Here is a 19,689-nt window from a genome sequence, read left to right as displayed (position 1 = left end):
CACTCCCAGCTGCTGTGTAGACATAACCGAAGAGTCTCCCTGAATCTTATGGCTTTTTGCTTTGTCACCCAGCATTTATTAAATGCTGCAGATCAGAATCCTCCTAATCATTTCCACATATTCCTATTATATCTTTCGCTATAGTTATAGTGAAGGCTGCAAAACGGTCTTGGTTCTATGCAAATCTATCAGGTAATAAACACAAAATATATTATATCATGGGGGGGGTAATAAAAAGCTCAAGATCACTGAAGCATTAATGTTGTGAAATCATTCCCTCGCTCAAATCACAGATAAAGTTAAAAATTCAGCCCTAATTTTGTCTCCTTGTGCTTATGCCTCATTTCTTTGTATAATAAATGAATTGTCAAATAATAGAAAACAAAATGGAATTTCTTATAAAAAGCTTGTGTATGGTGAGTTACAGCACAGTATGTGCAGTCTTCAAATGGTCTGATTTTAAGACTCATTGAAATCCAAAGAAGTCACATTTGAACAAAACTAGTTCCATCATTTATGCATTATTCACACATACAGCATTTCTAACAGGATAATACAGAATGTACTTTAGTTTGTTGGTTTGCTTATTACATGAAAAGAAAAGCAGAGGAAATGTTCCCCACGCTTTGAAAAAAAATGTACCTCACCTCTGTGCTGAGATCAAGTCTGGCAAGTTATCAGTGAAAAATGAAAAATGTGTTTAAAGTATGTACAAATGAATGTAAGTATTATCATGGAAATATCAATTCAATCTATCAGTAATATGCACAAACACTATAACAACATGAGATATGCCCAAAGAGAAAAGACTGTTCATAATATTTATGTTCATAAACACAATATTAGAAAACTCCTCTTAAATAAAACTAAACATCACAGATAACAGAAATGTTATCGGTTTTTGTGACTTAGGAAATATAGGCAATTTCTACGGCTTTTACTCTATTCTCTATAGCTTTTCATAAGGATTTGTTTTGCTGTGTTTTGTTTTAGCTGCTTTATTTAAAAAAAACACCTTTAAAAAAGAGCCAGTATTATATAGGACAAACTCTGAACTCACTAAGTGAAATGGTCTGGGATGCCTCCAAGTACAGTATGTACATTGTACAATATGGGAATCTCTCTCAAACTAGTAAAATCTGTCAAAATAGGATAAACTTTATAGATGTACCCACTGTAGATGAACAACATATGTTGGAGAAGAGGCTCAGCGTGCTGCATCACAGAGAAAGGCTCCCTTTGATTGCTGTTCAGAAGAGAGGACACACAAGTCAGTGCCTAGATGTGGTCCCAAAAGTATTGTGCATCATAGAAAATTTATCTGTTCCAGAGTATCACCATCCCTGTTACTGCCCTTCAAATCTGCACACTGGGTTAAATAAAGCAGATTAACTCTATCTTGTCTCTCCAGTTACCAGTTAATTCCTGAGATGCTCACATTTAGAGCATACATGTATCACATGTCATAATCTATCAGCATGATGAATTGAAACCACGAAGCACTGATCTCCAGTATTTAGGTTCTGGATGAGTGAATATGATTAAATGGCTGACTGGGTTTTTTAAGTGTTAGCAAGAGAACAAGACAAAACAATGAACCAAATCTGTATGTTAGTCTGATTAGTACACAACTGCCAACATACACATTCATTATAGGTGGGGCTGTTAACACTGTCTGTCATTAAGGTTGCCTGGCACTTTCATTATAACACCCTGTTTTCAGTTGCTTATAACTTTACCAAACTTTAAGTTTGGGCTGAAATTTTACATGCCAGTTGTGTGACACATACCTATTTATTTAATTTCTACCAAAACAGTTAAGCCGTTTGCAATAACAAGGACAGGAAAAAATACACTGTTTGGACCGTGTTAAAAAATTCTTAAGACCTTTTCTTTGAAATATTCTACCACTCTCATTGCTTTGTAGCAGGGACTTGAAATTTGGCAGAGCGTGGCCTTTTGTGTTTGGAATGTACCACATGAAAATCCATCCAAATTTAGCCAAATTACAGGCCTTTGAAAAATTGCAGTCTGCGCATGCTCACGCCTCTCACAGCTCCTAGTGCTCACCAGAATGAAGGAATGGGGGCAAATGGGGAAGAGAGACAGATCTGACAAGGAGCTGGGGTATGGGAAGAGAACTGGGACTAGGTGAAGAGACTGGGACAAAGAGGGAGTGGAGAGGGAGACTGAGACTGGCTCAGGAGCCTGTGGGGGAGACTGGAAATAGAAGCCAATGGGAAGAAGAGACAGATTAGACAAGGAGCCTAAAAAGTGGAACTCAGAGTAGCTGGCCAGGAGACCAGGTGTTGGGAAGGTAAGAGACTCAGTGTTGTGGGGTGGGAAGAAAGAATAGGACTCAGTGAGCCTAGGGTGGGAGAATAGGCTGGGCAAGGAGTCTGGAACTTAGATCATAAGCCTGAGGAGTAGAGACTGTGACTGGGTAGACAAGGAGTGTAGGGTGGGGATGAGACAGAACTTGGACAGGAACATGGCAGAATGCACCAAGCTTGAGGGAAATGGACAGAAAAGTCTCTGCCCACTTGACCATACACCACTCCAGAGACTAAAATGGAATTCAGGATTCCTGAATCTCACTATTCTTCTTCTGTCAATAAGCGAACCCATCGGCAAAATGTGTATCTCATTCCCATCTCATGCTGGTCCACAAAGAGGATGGCAACCTACTATTGTGTCAATGTCAAACTGGACACTCAAAATTAGTGGATACTTTTGACCTTAATTTCTCTGTGACTCAGCTCCCCATCTGTTCAATGAGGATAATAATACACCTCTCCTCACAGAGACTTTATGAAGATCAATGAATTAATATTTGTGAAGCACTCAGATACTGTAATGCTGATATCACAGAAAAGCCCATGAGGAAATTAGTAATTTTGTCTTCATAGCAGGTTTTGAATAACCTTGTAAATAAGGCCTAAGGCCACATATTGAACAATGAGCAAAAAACAAAATATTGAATAGCTGCTTCTTAATTGAGCACCATACATCCTGGACACAGAACGAGGCAGAAATCCTCTTGTAAAACAGTATGTGGTCATGTAAGTAAAGCCTATGTCATAAATATATGCACAAGAGGGCAGAAGGTTGCACTGGCAACCTTAATTCCAGCATTCCTAGCTTTTTGAGTGCTTGACTTTGCAATCTTAATAATGTTCTTTTAATATAGATTTTTGGCCCGGAATGTATACATACAAGTCAACCACAAGTTATTTGGCACAATGCAAGGAGGTCAGATTACATTACCAGAATGATCTTTTCAATCTTTAAAATCCATGAATATCAGAATTTAAACTGTACTAAAGTCACGTGTTCCTCCCCAGAATTCTATAGTTATACTTCTATAGACTATGTATTGGTATTGGCTATTATTGTTGTACTCAAACACTAGAATGTTGGGCAATGTAGAAGAATCTGGATAGATACCCATTCGGTGTCCTACCTTTGGGAGGTTTCAGTTTTATTCCCAGTTATCACGTCACAAAACAAAACACCAAAAACGGGCACACTTGATACTCTAAGAGAGAACAAGATTCAGGAAGCATGAAACCTAAACTACCAACTCACCTAAGAGAGGTGATACCTCCAGAACAGGGTTTAGGCACACTGGGAAACAACAATGGTATGAAAGCATGGAAGGGTGTGCAAAGGGAGAGGAGAACAAACCAAAAGAGAAGAACATCCAGGTGAAGAAAAAGACCAGGTGGCAAGGAATCTTTAAAGAGAAGGACATAAATGATGGTAAAGAGAAATAAAATGAAGGAGAAAAAGATATTATGAATAGCTTTTTTCTATAGAATTAAAAGACAGCTAAAATTTCCTACTGTTACTTTTCTATATAAGCAATTTCTGCAGCTGCCATAGAGATGATATTCGATCACCAGTGGAAGATATGGTATCCACCAGATAATCTCACTCTTAACATGTAGCCCATATCATGAAAATGTTACACAACCCCTGGTCTAGAGTGTTATTATATCAGATGCATAGACATGGTCATCCCCTTTTACTTCCTTCACATTTAAGGGCATCCAGAGGTTTAATGGCAGGAAATCCCCTCAGCCGCTTCTTTGGTATTCGCAAAAAGAAAAGGAATACTTGTGGCACCTTAGAGACTAACAAATTTATTTGAGCATAAGCTTTCGTGAGCTACAGCTCACTTCATCGGATGCATCAGATGCTGTAGCTCACGAAAGCTTATTCTCAAATAAATTTGTTAGTCGCTAAGGTGCCACAAGTACTCCTTTTCTTTTTGCGAATACAGACTAACATAGCTGCTACTCTGAAACCTGTTCTTTGGTATTATCTCAAACGTAAGAATGCTGAATAAATAGGCACAGATAAATCACACTTTCTATGTCAGAAGAATCCAGGAAGACGGTGTTTGTGATAATCCAATGGCTCAAATCACAGAATCAGACTGTCCTTCCTATTACACCGGGGCAGCTTTAGCATGGGCTCATGGGTTCAATTGCACCCACAGAAATCATCCCGCAGACAAACTTGAGTGTCTCTCTGACCCCATGCACCAGATCAACAACCCCCGGAGCAGGAAATCAAGCTCAGCAGGGCATGAGACCGGAGCTACCACTGCAGGGCGAGTGAAGGGCAGGCTTGCTCTTCAGCATCCCTCTGCCCATGCTGGAAGCTGCCCCTCTTCTCCAGGACAGTATTAGGGCTGCAATGCCAGGGCAGAGGATGTTCCTGCAGGTGGTCAATGCCCCGTAGGCAGTTTAGTATAATGCACCCATTGAATCGGAAGGCTACATCCACCCCTGCTTTACACTCTCAGGTGACCTAGTAGGTTTTACATTTTTTAAAAATTGTATTTGGATTTTCTTTGATAAGATTCCTTTTCTATAAGTTCAGTTGATGATGGATGAAGAACTGTAATTCCAGGAGAAAAGTCATCGCTATAGTTCACATTGTGGTGGAATCCATCCCCCACACCCCTTTTTTTTATGCCATGGCTCCTGGTATTACCACCTACCTGACTCCAATCCATACTACACCAGTCCAACAATCAATCACCAGAGGCTGTGGACACCCATAATTAGATTTTAAAATCATAACTATAGTCATTTTAAGTCTGCTTGCATAATTACATCAGCATGTTAATATCATTTTAATGGTCTCTAATGATGTAATAAGAAATAATGGAATTTATCTGACAGTGACATAACCATTAACAAAACATATTAAGCATAACTAGTACTTCCATAAAAATTCAGGCTTTATCTGAAAGTGACAGCTAACATGTTGGATCCTTTTTGCAATGTTGAAACATTTCTGATTATGTATTCCCCAAATAAATCCCCATTCATCTGCTTCACAGGGAGAGCAAAGTTTATGTCAATGTAACTTGAAAACAAAACAAGCGTTGCAGTGAATTGTGCACTCTAGGAGCCACGCTGAGGCTATATTGAGGATCCCAGGTCATCAGTTAAAATTGCCATGTTGGTGAAAGAGAGAAGATAAGATAAGCTGATTACCATCCTGCATCAACTAATCAAGAAATAACATGGGAATAGGCTGCAAAGGCAACTGTTCACTCCAAACCAAATTCCAGAACAGTGGGAAAAGCTAAAATACAGGCACATACTATAAATATTCAGCGGCAAAACTGACCACAAAACAATAAGATTGCCTCTGTGAAATAATCCTTTCAAAATTACTACATTGCAGAAAAATGCACATGAAACAATTGAGAGTTCTAGATTATAGGTCCCTTAGAAGAATTGATTGTTTAAATTTGCTATGGTGCACGTCTCAGAAATAATTCTTATTAAACATGCTGCTTTTGCATGGTCTTTGAAATTAATCCTGTAGTTTTCATTAGTAAAACTTATGTTTGCCCCAAAAAGTTGACAAAACGTTTAAGGATCTCTGACACAGGAAATACTGCTGTCACCATCATACCATATAGTATGTTGGGGAGGGAGAAGAGAGAGAGAGAATTTCATTTCCTAGTCTTATTCATATGTTGTGTTGCCATGTTAGCCTCTGAATTAGCCAAATATGTCAAGCTCCTCCCTACTTCCTCTTTGTTTCTATCTCCTTCAACTGACCTCAGACTTACTGAATGGTTTCCCCACCCAGTTACATACTTCATTCTTTTAAAAAGTTGCTAACTGCCTGGGGAGAGGGGGAATGGGTGCAACATCAATCCCCGACCCAGAACTCCACAGGCAGCGCTCAGACCATGGCCAACATACAGTAGCTTACCCCAACCAGAGAAGAGGGCTCACAAAGCTCTAGCTCACAAAGAACCCTGCCCATGAAGCTCCTGATTGGGGCCGAACATGAGCTGCTAATGTGACTCTGTGTCCAACGGAGTTAATGCAATCGTGGGAAGCATAAACAGGGGAATCTTTAGTAGGAGTAGAGAATGAATTTTACCTCCGTATTTGGCAAAATGTGACCACTGCTGGAATGCTGTAACCAGTTCTTGTGCCCACAATTGAAGAAGGATGTTGATAAATTGGAAAGGGTTCAGAGAAGAGCCATGAACATGATAAAAGATTAAAAATCATGCCTTATAATTATAGACTCAAGGAGCTGGATCTATTTAGCTTAACAAAAAAAAAAGGTTAAGGGGCAACTTGACCACACTCTGTAAGTATCTATATGGACAACAAATATTTAATAATAGGCTCTTCAATCTAGCAGAGAAAGATATAAAATAATCCAATGGCTGGAATTGAAACTAAACCAATTCAGACTGGAAACGAGGTATACATTTTTGACAGTGAGGGCAATTAACCATAGGAACCATAGGTGTGGATTCTCCACCATTGGCAATTTTTAAATCAAGATCGAATATTTTTAAAGATATGCTCTTGATTCAAAAGAATTATTTTGGGGGAAATTCTATGGCCTGTGTTATACAGGAGATCAAACTAGATCATCACAATGCTCCCTTCTAGCCTTGGAAGCTATGAATCCTTCCCTTGGCATGTGCTAGAATAACCACAGAGATCAAAAGAGATATATGGTGATGTAGAGTAAATTAGCTGGCCATTTAGCTACATTTACCTCCTGTAAGTCGAAGGTATAGCACTGGAAAATGACATTTACTGGTACCATCACATATAGACAGAGTGAGGGCAACTGCAGGAAAGATTGAGGCGAGTACTGCAGTGCAGCAACACAATTAAGGGGCTAAAAGCAGTCAGTCCCTAAGTCCCACTACAAATGAGCACCTATCATATCCTTCCAGATGTAAAGCCTGTGGCTTGAAGCTTTAGAGAGAAGGGAGCTCAATATTGCCATCTGTTGGTGAAATGGGAGAAGAACGGCCCACAGCAACTTAAGATCTGCAGATAGGAAGGGGCTTCATTGGCGAGGGAGATCTCTGCCAGCATCAGTTAGAGGGCAAGGAGTATTGACTAAATGGGTCAGGCTTCATTTGCATATTATGTGATGGCGTGGTGCATTCTGAATAAAATGCAGTTTAGTTTTGCCTTTAGGAGCAATTAAATGCAATTGACCCTGTTGGGAAATACAAGGACAAGATACTGAATGTGCCTGAGGTCATCCTGACTAAGACTGTGGTCAGACAAAGTTGAGTAAGGGAGCATGGACAGAGGTAAGGAAGAAAGAGAGGGAAAAGGCTCCTGACAGCTGCTAGAAGTGCTTCTCTGCCGGTGAGGACTCTGTCAAGTGTCCCAGACACCACTGATCTCATCCTGAGAGTTGAGCTGAGACTGCTGAACAGTGCATAGTCTGGGCAGCTTCAAGGCAGTAGTGGCAGCTTCGTGGCAACAGATGATGCAGAGCAGCAGTGGCAGTAGCACCTCTGAGGTGATGGATGGCACAGAGCAGTGGAAGAGGTAGGCAGCTTGGACTGAAACCATAGACAAAGCAGTAGTCTATCCACGGGACTCTGGTGTGGGCCTCTCTACCAGCAATTAAAGCTGAGTTAGGGAGAGGAGCTCCCAGAGCTGTCCAGGCAGCACCGACCTGTTAGATAGAGTCTTTGGAGTTCTCCAGTCCAGGTGAGCTAACTGTGAACAGGGAGCTGAGGTGGTAGGAAGTGGCCAGAACACATTAGTCACTCATAATGGCCAAAGAAGGACCAAGTGAGTACTACTTTTAAGACATCCTGGCAGGTGGGAGTCTTACATCATATAATTTGTCACTTGGTGGTTTTACCAACTCATTGTGTTGTCTACCTCCCCCTCTTCACCTCCAAAGTTCTCTTTGTTATAACCTCTGGACTTAGCACTTGCAAGAACTGACCATAAGGGGCAGCCAGGGTGGTTTATGTAGGTTCCCAGACTTCTGGGTGGGGGCTTAAGCCAGTGTTAGTTAGGTCTTTAAGGAAACTTCTAGAAAATTAAATCTGGACATTTCTGCTGCCAACAGCACCTGGCAGAAGAGTTAAAGAGTCAAAAAACTCCCAAATATCGTCTCCCTTGTCAGAATTTTTCTGAAAGCTGTCAAAACCCTCCCATGCACTAACCTTTATGCCCTTATTAGTTCTCTATTAAATTCTGTTGAGTTCTATTTTTTTTAAACTTTTTCTCATGGAGGAGCTATAGTTCCTGTGCAAACATTTCCAAGTTAGAAAATTTAAGCAATATCTTCGTTGTACCAGATCTGTCAGGTCACTACCTGTCCAATTTACCAGATGAACATGCATATAATTAGTCAGTGTGAAACGCAGAAAAGTAAAACAATCTTTAAACAAGGCTAGACCCCGGAAGCAGACATAATCTAGTGTTCCAAGAACAAAACTCAAAGTCAGAAACCCCTGAGTTCTACTCTACCTCAAAACTGCACCTCCCCTTCTATGAAATTGAGTTTAATACCCCTTACAATACTTATCTTACATAGTTATGGTGAAGGTTAGTTAAGGTTTATACAGCACTCTGAAGATTATAATTTTCCCTTTTACCTTATACTAGTGGTAATATGGAGATCTTTTGGAGACTGCATCAGATCATTTTTATTAAGTAGGCTATTGCTAACTGTATACAAAACTTGGCAAACAATGCCAGGATATTCTTCTCTCTCTCTCCCTCCCCCTCCCGCCCTTGTGATGAATTTTGATGATAAAAATTTAGCTATTTCCCTAAGAAAATATATATTAAAGAATAACAATGAAAAAACATATAAAATAGAAGGGATGAGCACTGTATACATACTTGACATCATCAAAGTCACTCATCTGCAGCTTCAGGAGATCTGCCACATCCTTTATTAACTCCAAACCCTTTTCCACATTCAGCGGGCTGTTGAAAGGAAACAAGAAAATGCAGCATTATGAAAATGGAACTCATCAATACTTGAGAGGCAAAAAGTCCCCAAAGAGTTATCACCTTGGCCTGTCAGGGTCTGAAAATCACTGCTTACAGTATTCCTGTCACATAGCGATTGTGATATCCAGGGAATTGGGATCAGGTGCTTCTTCAGGCATGATGAATCACCTGAATTTTCCAGCAATAAGACAAACAATAAGGTGTAAATGGAATTGTTAGGAAGTGTAATGGGCCCATGATGCAGTGACCAGCTCATCTCAAGCCTCAATAAAAAATGTAATAAAGTAAAAAGAAAGAAAGAGTGAAAAGGATTGGCGAGACAAGGATGGAAACAAACAATGAAAGTCAAATTGCAGAGCTCTGTATCAAATGGACAAGGGAAAAGCATATTTTTAAATTCATTAGTTTTTTTAAATGAATCCTGAACCAGGGAAAGGATGCAAAAATATTATGGATTTGAAAGTAAACAATGGAGATAGGCACACAGGGGAGGAGAGGCTGATTAGATAGATGGAAGACACTTTGGTGTGCGTGTGCTGCTGCTGACATAACTTGCCTTCAATCTTTTAAAATTTTCTCAATGCCACATTTACATTTTTTAATTTAGAAAACAAGTTGCAATCAAGCATATCATATGTGCAGTGTTATCATTTAAGAAAGCATTTAGCTACATGCAAAATGTTCATTTATAAAAAGTTTTAGGTTATTAGTTAAGAGTTTTTTAGGCTCTCTTATAACTCTAAAGATGTATTGCAAACATTACATTTTCTATCTGTGATGTATTGACAGCAATATTCAGTGACTCCAACAGATACAACATTTTCAGACCTATGTGGATGGCGGCTTAAAAGTTTCTTGACACCTTAAATGACTGCTTCTTGGAGCAGCTAGTCTTGGAACCCACAAGAAAAGAGGCAATTCTTGATTTAGTTCTAAGTGGAGCACAGGATATGGCCCAAGAGGTGAATATAGCTGGACTGCTTGGTAATAGTGACCATAATATATGGTAACTAAATTTAACATTCCTCTGGCAGGGAAAACACCACAGTAGCCCAACACTGTAACATTTAATTTAATTTCAGAAAGGGGAACTACACAAAAACGAGGAGGTTAGTTAAACAGAAATTAAAAGGTACAGCGCCAAAAGTGAAATCCCTACAAGCTGCATAGAAACTTTTTAAAGACACCATAATAGATGCTCAACTTAAATGTATACCCCAAATTAAAAAAACATAGACGATAACAAAAAAAGTGCCACCGTGGCTAAAGAACTAAGTAAAAGAAGCAGTGAGAGGCAAAAAGGCATCCTTTAAAAAGTGGAAGTTAAATCCTAGTGAGGAAAATAGAAGAAGCATAAATTCTGGCAAACTAAATGTAAAAATATAATTAGGAAGGCCAAAAAAGAATTTGAAGAACAGCTAGCCAGAGATTCAAAAAGTAATAGCAAAAAATGTGTTAAGTACATCAGAAGCAGGAAGCCTGCTAAACAACCAATGGGGCAACTGGATGATCGAGATGCTAAAGGAGCATTCAAGGACAATAAGGCCATTGTGGAGAAAATAAATGAATTATTTGCATCAGTCTTCATGGCTGAGGATGTGAGGGAGAGTCCCAAATCTGAGCCATTTTTAGGTGACAATCTGAGGAACTGTCTCAGATTGAGGTGTCATTAGAGGAGGTTGAAGAACAAATTGATAAACTAAACAGTAATAAGTCACCAGGACCAGATGGTATTCACCCAAGAGTTCTGAAGGAACTCAAATACAAAACTGCAGAACTACTAACTGTAGTCTGTAACCTATCATTTAAATCAGCTTCTGTACCAAATGATTGAAGGATAGCTAATGTAACTCCAATTTTTAAAAGGGCTCCAGAGGTGATCCCGGCAATTACAGGCCAGTAAGCCTGACTTCTGTACCAGGCAAATTGGTTGAAACTATAGTAAAGAACAAAATTGTCAGACACATAGATGAACTTAATTTGTTGGGGAAGAGTCAACAATGTTTTTGTAAAGGGAAATCATGCCTCACCAATCTACTAGAATTCCTTGAGTGGGGTCAACAAGCATGTGGACAAGGGGGATCCAGTGGATATATTGTACTTAGATTTCAGAAAGCCCTTGACAAGGCCCCTCACCAAAGGCTGGTATGCAAAGTGAGCTGTCATGGGATAAGAGGGAAGGTGCTCTCATGGATTGGTAACTGGTTAAAAGATAGGAAACAAAGGGTAGGAATAAATGGTCAGTTTTCAGAATGGAGAGAGGTGAATAGCGGTGTCCCCCAGGTATTTGTACTGGGCCCAGTCCTATTCAACGTAGTCATAAATGATCTGGAAAAAGGGGTAAACAGTAAGATGGCAAAATCTGCAGATGATACAAAACTACTCAAGATAGTTAAGTCCCAGGCAGACTGCAAAGAGCTACAAAGGATCTCTCAAAACTGGGTGACTGGGCAACAAAATGGCAGATGAAATTCAATGTTGATAAATGCAAAGTAATTCACATTGGAAAACATAATCCCAATTATACATATAAAATGATGGGGTCTAAATTGGCTGTTACCACTCAAGAAAGAGATCTTGGAGTCATTGTGGATAGTTCTCTGAAAACATCCATTCAATGTGCAGTGGCAGTCCAAAAACCAAACAGAATGTTAGGAATCATTAAGGAAGGGATAGATAATAAGACAGAAAATATCATATTGCAGCCATATAAATCCATGGTATGTCCACATCTAGAACACTGCATGCAGATGTAGTCACCCCATCTCAAAAAAGAGATATTGGAATAGGAAAAGCTTCAGAAAAGGGCAACAAAAATAATTAGGAGTATGGAACGGCTGCCATATGAGAAGAGATTAATAAGACCGAGACTTTTCAGCCGGAAAAGAGACAACTAAGGGGGGATATGATAGAGGTCTATAAAATCATGACTGGTGTGGAGAAAGTAAATAACGAAGTGTTGTTTACTCCTTATAACACTAGGAGTCGCCAAATGAAATTAATAGGCAGCTGGTTTAAAACAAACAAAAGAAAGCCTTTTTTCACACAACTCACAGTCAACCTGTGGAACTCCTTATCAGAGGATGTTATGAAGTTCCAAGACTATAACAGGGTTCAAAAAAGAACTAGATAAATTCATAGAGTTTAGGTCTATCAATGGTTATTAGCCAGAATGGATAGGGGTGGTGTCTCTAGCCTCTGTTTGCCAGAAGCTGGGAATGGGCGACAAGGGATGGATCACTTGATTATTACCTGTTCATTCCCTCTGGGGCACCTGGCATTGGCCACTGTCAGAAGACAGGATACTGGGCTAGATGTACCTTTGGTCTAACCCACTATGGCTGTTGTTATATTCTTATGGATTTTGATTAAAGGGTGCTTTTCAACATTGTTAAACCCCATATAATTAAACTTTTCAAGCATGAGTCAGCTCATTTATGCCAGTATAAATCAGAAAGAATTCTAATGAAGTCAATGCAGTAGAGTCAAGTGAGAAGAGGATCAGGCCCTACATTTTTACTTCAAGACTTTGGAGGAGGAGGAGCGGGTGATAGAGGGAAAAAAGAATGCTCTTAAAGGTGATTTCTTTATGTAGGCCAAGAAGAAAAAAAAAGAAAAAGAAAGATTTTCCAGGACCTACTTTATTTTTTTTTTTTACTTATTTCAATGAAAGATTTCACCTGCATGTTTTTATCAATCATCATCATTTTATGTATTGTCTACTGGGCTGCAATGAGCACTTTTATTTATTTATTTTATTGTGTTTTGCCTACAGTGCCACGAGGATATGTCTATTTAAATAACAGGACATCTCATTTAAACTTTGGTTACAATAGAATTACTCAGCTTCTCTTCACATTCCTACAGTCCTAACCCAAAATGCTAAAGGGACATCCTGTCACACAGACAGAGATACCATCTCAGGGTACCATATAAACTTAAGAGTTCTTCGACATGTAAAAGGCAGAGATGTTTCTGTGTAAAAGTAAAGTAAAGAATATAAGCACTTCTGCGAGAAAAAAAAAGTACCATGGATTAGTCATAAAAAAAAACCACCTTACATTTCAAGGATTGACAGCAGATAGAACTCTGATTATTTACAGATAACCATGAAAGTAGATTGTCATAGTGACTCAGGGGCTTATGTGTTAATTAGATCCTTTCCTTCCAAAGATGCTGGTTTAAATGTAGGGGGATGATTGGTGTCAGGAGGTAGATTTTTACTATAATAGCAAGTACACATAGAAGTGCAAGGAAAGAGGACTGGAGAAGGGTAATACTTTAAAAAGAAAAGGAGTACTTGTGGCACCTTAGAGACTAACAAATTTATTAGAGCATAAGCTTTCGTGAGCTACAGCTCACTTCATCGGATGCATTTGGTGGAAAAAACAGAGGAGAGATTTATATACACACACACAGAGAACATGAGTGTATATAAATCTCTCCTCTGTTTTTTCCACCAAATGCATCCGATGAAGTGAGCTGTAGCTCACGAAAGCTTATGCTCTAATAAATTTGTTAGTCTCTAAGGTGCCACAAGTACTCCTTTTCTTTTTGCGAATACAGACTAACACGGCTGCTACTCTGAAACCTGTGATTACTTTAAAAAGAGGATCAAAGAGGATTCAGAGAATTATAGACCAATCAGCCTAACTTGGATACCTGGACAGATACTGGAACAAATTATTAAACAATCCATTTATAAGCACCTAAACAATAATAGGATTATAAGGTATAGCCAGCATGGATTTGTCCAGAACAAATCATGCCAAACCAACCTCATTTCCTTCTTTGACAGAGTAACTTGCCTAGTGGAGATGGGATAGATGTGATATATCTTGACTTTAGTAAGGCTTTTGAAACAGTTCCCCACATGACATTCTCATAAGCAAACAAGAGAAACGTGGTCTAGATGAAATTGCTATAAGGAGGGTGCACAACTGGTTGAAAGACTATACTCAAATAGTAATTGTCAATGGTTCACTGTCAAATCAGGAGGACGTATCTAGTGCGATCCCTCAGGGGTGAGTCTTGCATCTGGTACTATTCAATATTTTCATTAATGACTTGGATAATGAAGTGGAGAATGTGTTTATACAATCTGACCAATCTGACAATAACACCACGCTGGGAGGCGTTGAAAACACTTTGGAGGGCAGGATTAGAATTCAAAACAACCTTGACAAATTGGAGTATTGGTCTGAATTCAACAAGATGAAATTAAATAAAGACAAGTGCAAAGTACTTCACTAAGGAAGGAACAATCCAATGCACCACTACAAACTGGGGAATAACTAGCTAGGTGGGAGTTACAGTGGATCACAAATTGAAAATGAGTCAACAATGTGATGCAGCTGCAAAAATGCTAACATTATTCTGGGGTGTATTAACAAGAAGTGTTGTATGACATGGGAAGTAATTGTCTTGGTCTACTCGACACTTGTGAAGCCTCAGCTGGAGTACTGTGTTCAGTTCTGGGCACCACATTTTAAGAAAGATGTGGACAAATTTTAGACAGTCCAGAAGAGAGCAACAAAAATTATATAAGGTTTAGAAAACCTGACCTAGGAGAAAAAGTTTTTAAAAATAGCGCATTTTATGTCTTAAGAAAAAAAGACTGAGGCAGGGAGGAAGCTGATAAGTGTTCAAATCTTTTAAGGACGGTTATAGAAAAGGAGAGTGATCAATTCTTCTCCATATCCAATTAAGGCAGGACAAGAAGTAATGAGCGCAATCTGAGCAACAGAGATTTAGGTTAGATATTAGGAAAATCTTTCTAACTATACTGGTAATTATACTCTGGAGTAGTCTTTCCAGGAAGGTTGTGGAAGCCCCACCAGTAGAGGTTTTTAAGAACAAGTTGGACAAACACCTGTCAGGGATGGTCTAGGTATACTTGATCCTACCTCAGCACCAGGGGCTGGACTTGACTTCATAGAATATCAGGGTTGGAAGGGACCTCAGGAGGTCATCTAGTCCAACCCCCTGCTCAAAGCAGGACCAATCCCCAACTAAATCATCCCAGTCAGGGCTTTGTCAAGCCCGACCTTAAAAACTTCTATAGAAGGAGACTCCACCACCACCCTACGTAATGGATCCCAGTGCTTTACCACCCTCCTAGTGAAAAAGTGTTTCCTAATATCCAACGTAAACCTCCCCCACTGCAACTTGAGACCATTACTCCTTGTTCAGTCATCTGCTACCACTGAGAACAGTCTAGATCCATCCTCTTTGGAACCCCCTTTCAGGTAGTTGAAAGCAGCTATCAAATCCCCCCTCATTCTTCTCTTCTGCAGACTAAACAATCTCAGTTCTCTCAGCCTCTCCTCATAAGTCAACAATGTGACTTCTCAAAGCCCCTTTCAGCCCTACATTTTTATGACTCTATGATTAGTAGGTGACAGAGACAATGTTCTGAATAGTCAAAAGGGTAGGCAGTGGCATTGTAGGATTGTATCTAGGAGAACAAATTGCATCTGCAACCCTTGCATTTCCTGTGTACATGGGTATGGCAGTAGTATAATGATGTTGTGGTGGATGACATATAGCATAGAGCACGTGCAAAACACTTGTAGTACACAGTAACAGGATAGCTAGCTAACTGCAATGCCAAAATGCTCTAGTGCAGCGGTGGGGAACCTGCAGAGTGTGGACCACATGTGGCCCATCCGGGTAATCTGCGAGACAGTTTGTTTACATTTGCACGGCCGCCTGCAGCTCCCAGCGGCCGCAGTTCGCCATTCCCGGCCACTGGGAGCTGTGGGCAGCCATGCAAATGTAAACAAACTGGCAGCCTGCCAGCAGATTACCCTGACGGGCTGTGTGCGGTTGCCCACCACTGCTCTAGTGTACACAAGGCCTCTTGTTCAAGAGCCAACCCCACATACCATTTTATGTATAAGAACACATATATAGGTACACATATATATACACTGGTTTTATGTATAAGAACACATATATAGCTGCAGATGACACCAAGCTGGAAAGTGTCAAAAATAAAATTAATTTTATTTTTGACACCTTTCAGCTTGGTGTCATCTGCAAGTATATAGGCTGTGCTGTAAGGCTGATCTGAGAGCAAGCAAAGTGCAGGAGAATAAAACACAACTGCTGACAATACTATGCCGTATAAACTTTATAGCTCGCTATATATAAAGCCATTCTGCATTTTGTAGTGTGCTTAATAAGTAACTCTAAAAATCACCATCCATTAAAATACATTTCCCCCTCCTGCCCAAGGGTCATTACTGTGTAAACCAGCATTTCATTATTGAAACAAAGCACCTTACTTCCCTCGGATTATCCTCTAACACCTTCTCTTTCTGCCACCAGCAATTTAAACATTATTTTTCAATTGAAAGATCACAGAGCTAACGAAAAATGTATATTGAACCAGTATCGGTGTTCTTATACAGTCTATCTCAGATCATTTGTAAAATAGACTTTGTTTAAAGGGCTAACAAGAATGAAGTTATAAAGAGCATAAGGAAATACATTCATTTTACTGGTGGGTTAAATAGATATAGATTATACTCTTTTAAAATCAGGCTCTGAGTCTTCACTCTCCAAAATCTTTCACCACTTTCTTTATTGTACCTCACTTCTCAGCCTCACATCATTAGGCACACTACTCTGGCATATAGCTGTACCTGCTGCATCATGAGGCTCATTTTTCTATTTAAAATAGCAAACATTAGATGATGGTGTTACATTATCCCCTCAGATGAAATGGCTTCTTTGTTGAAACCAAGACTGCAGTGGCATCATTTGGCACCATGACTTAATCACAGCTCCCTTTGCAGAAACTTCCCTATCCCCATTTGTCATTTTAAAAATCAAGGGTCCAATCCAGAACTACTTGTTCAGGAAAAAACAATATGTACTTTAATTACCTCCCACTGACTTCATTAGGAGGTTTGTCTGAGTAAGGACAGCAGGACCAGGCTATCATGCTATTTTAATTAGAGAAGGACCTGATCTAAAACTGCAGAAACTTTTAATGGGAGCTGTTGCCTGCTCAGCCCTTTTGAAAATCAGGCCATCTATTTAGATGCCCAAATATGGATTAAGAAACCTAACATTAGGCAATCACTTGTGGAAATTTTGCCACACAATGTACTGAACACTGAAACGAGAGAAAAACAGAAAGCACAGCAAACACACCAACCACTCGCTACATTGCAATCATTTACACAGAGCCTTCGCTGTTAGAACCTGATTTTTAAAGAGAAGTTCTATGCCTAAAATGATTCTAATAATGGCATCGTGAAGTTCCACTGTCATTATCTGTCAATGACTTCCACAGCTAATCTGCTCAATTTATGAGAAAAAAAAGAAGCTTTTTCCTGCCCTCTAGTTTTGCAAACTCCACTTGCAAGTGTCTCAGTCACACCAGGCCATTTCCTTCTCATACACCAGCACAAGAAATAAAGTTTTTGCTAGCCAAATTATGTCCTCAGTGTTATCTATGCAACCCCCCCTGCCTTCAGTGGGATTACACATATGTAACTAAGGCTATGTCTACACTAAAGACCTTACAGCGGCACAGTTGTACCACTGCAACTATGCCGCTGTAAGATCTCCTGTGTAGCTGCTCTATGCCAATGGGAGAGAGGTCTCCTGTTGGCATAATTAAACCACCCTGAATGAGCTGGCGGTAGTTATGTCGGCGGGAGACAATCTCCCGCCAACATAGCACTGTCCACACCGGCACTTTAGTTGGTGAAATTTATGTTGGTCAGAGATGGGTTTTTTTCACACCCCTGACTGTCGAAAGTTTTACTGACAAAAGTGAGAGTGTAGACATAGCCTACGAGGAATTCAGAACATTATTCAGTTGATGCTGAATGAGGAATACAACCCAGTTCCCCTTCTCTCTGATCTGTTAGTTCTGCAGTGGTCACAAGAGTAAAGAGCAGCATTCATGGCAGTCCAGAAGGATTGTACACATTCCCTTGGGTCAGATGTGGGGACCATGCTGTAGAGGCAGCCAGCAATTAAGGTGTGGTTTGACAAAAAGATACATTTTTAACATTACAAAATCTTCTCTGACTCCATTACTTAAAGAACAGAGCTGAACGCTGGATCCTGATCCCAGTCCTAGTTTAGCTTGGTGCCTTAATTACATATTTGGTGCTCTGACATTCCAATGGACATTTCTATAAGATCTCAAAGCTCAGCAGTGCACCCACAAGTGGGAATATGCAGAGGCTACTTTGAAGTTGATAGATTACATCTCTCTGGAGTTGATCTAATGATTATATGTTCAAGGGTATGTTTGTAATTTCTCGTCAGAGAACAGGAAGAAAATACATAAAAAAGCAGCGAGGTGAGTCCTGCAGGAAGTGCCACTGAGCAACATGGCAGTTCCCTCAGCCTAGCACAGAATAGCACTCAGTTACTAATAAAAGCTATAGGGTAATGGTAAAGGGGAAGAAAAAACAGAGATGAAAAATGTTTTTTCTACATTTCCCAACACTCTTGTGAAAATGATCCCATAAACTGGTCCATTTTTGGAGAAAATGTTTGACCTAGTTGTACAGATGGCTTGATTGTTAATATTTGCCAGGCCTGCTCTAGTCCAAAGACTATGTGTTTGTGTTTCACAGTAAGGTTGTCAGCCTCACAAGCAGTTGCTCTCATTCGTTTTTCCTTCTCAGAGTTGCCAAGTGTGTTCCAAAAACCACTTACTGAGCCTTAAAATCCGCATGTGCCACTGTTCAATTTATGTACTGTCCTTCCCAAACGGTACACAGTGCCCTTGCAATACATTGTTAAGAAATGTAATGCAGCACAGTAATGGATATCCATCCAGTTCTGTCAGATTAGTTCATGTGAATAATTTTCTAAAAAAATGAGGAATAACCTATCACACAGAAATAAGCCTGACATTGGGAATTACACTCCTTAAAACTAAATGTCTATCTAATCCCCAGTGAAATCTTAACTAAATTCTCAGATTTAGCATTCAGTATTTTCAATTTAAATCTTGGAAAGAGTCTTAATGGAACAGTTGTTTGTTTTCCACATGGATAACAATGTAAAAAAATGATGCATTGCCAAATAGAAGCTTCACATGCAAAACTTGTTGCATGATTACTTTAGGTAACCAACCTCTATTATACACTTAAGCACACCAGGCAATAAAAGTAGCATATAGGGAATGACTGTGAGATTAAAGGTAAACAGCTTCCAGTTGAAGATATTGGTAGGGATATATAAAGTCTTTTATGGCTTGGTCCACGGATACCTTAGCGATCCTTGTCCTCTTTGTGTTTTAACCCAGCAGCTCAAGTGAAAACAATAATATTCCATTTGGGACACTCAATTTAACAGTCACTGATTGTGCTCATCCAGGGTCTGGATTAGAGCTGGTTGGGAATTTTTCTGAGACACAATTTTTCAT

The 19,689-nt window shown here is 39.6% G+C and overlaps 1 protein-coding gene across 2 annotated transcripts in view; it reads right to left on the bottom strand.

Annotated features, from left to right (window-relative positions):
- The window catches only part of PTPRN2 (protein tyrosine phosphatase receptor type N2), a 992,764-nt gene that overhangs the window by 542,316 nt on the left and 430,759 nt on the right, over nt 1-19,689 (bottom strand). For both annotated transcript variants that reach the window (XM_038390254.2, XM_038390255.2), the window contains exon 10: nt 9,171-9,257. In XM_038390254.2, coding sequence (XP_038246182.1) covers nt 9,171-9,257 — 87 coding nt within the window. The remainder of the gene's footprint in view (nt 1-9,170; nt 9,258-19,689) is intronic.

This window comes from Dermochelys coriacea, chromosome 2, assembly GCF_009764565.3.
Source record: "Dermochelys coriacea isolate rDerCor1 chromosome 2, rDerCor1.pri.v4, whole genome shotgun sequence".
Classification (NCBI taxonomy): domain Eukaryota; kingdom Metazoa; phylum Chordata; order Testudines; family Dermochelyidae; genus Dermochelys; species Dermochelys coriacea.
This window is presented reverse-complemented; position numbering and strand designations above follow the sequence as displayed.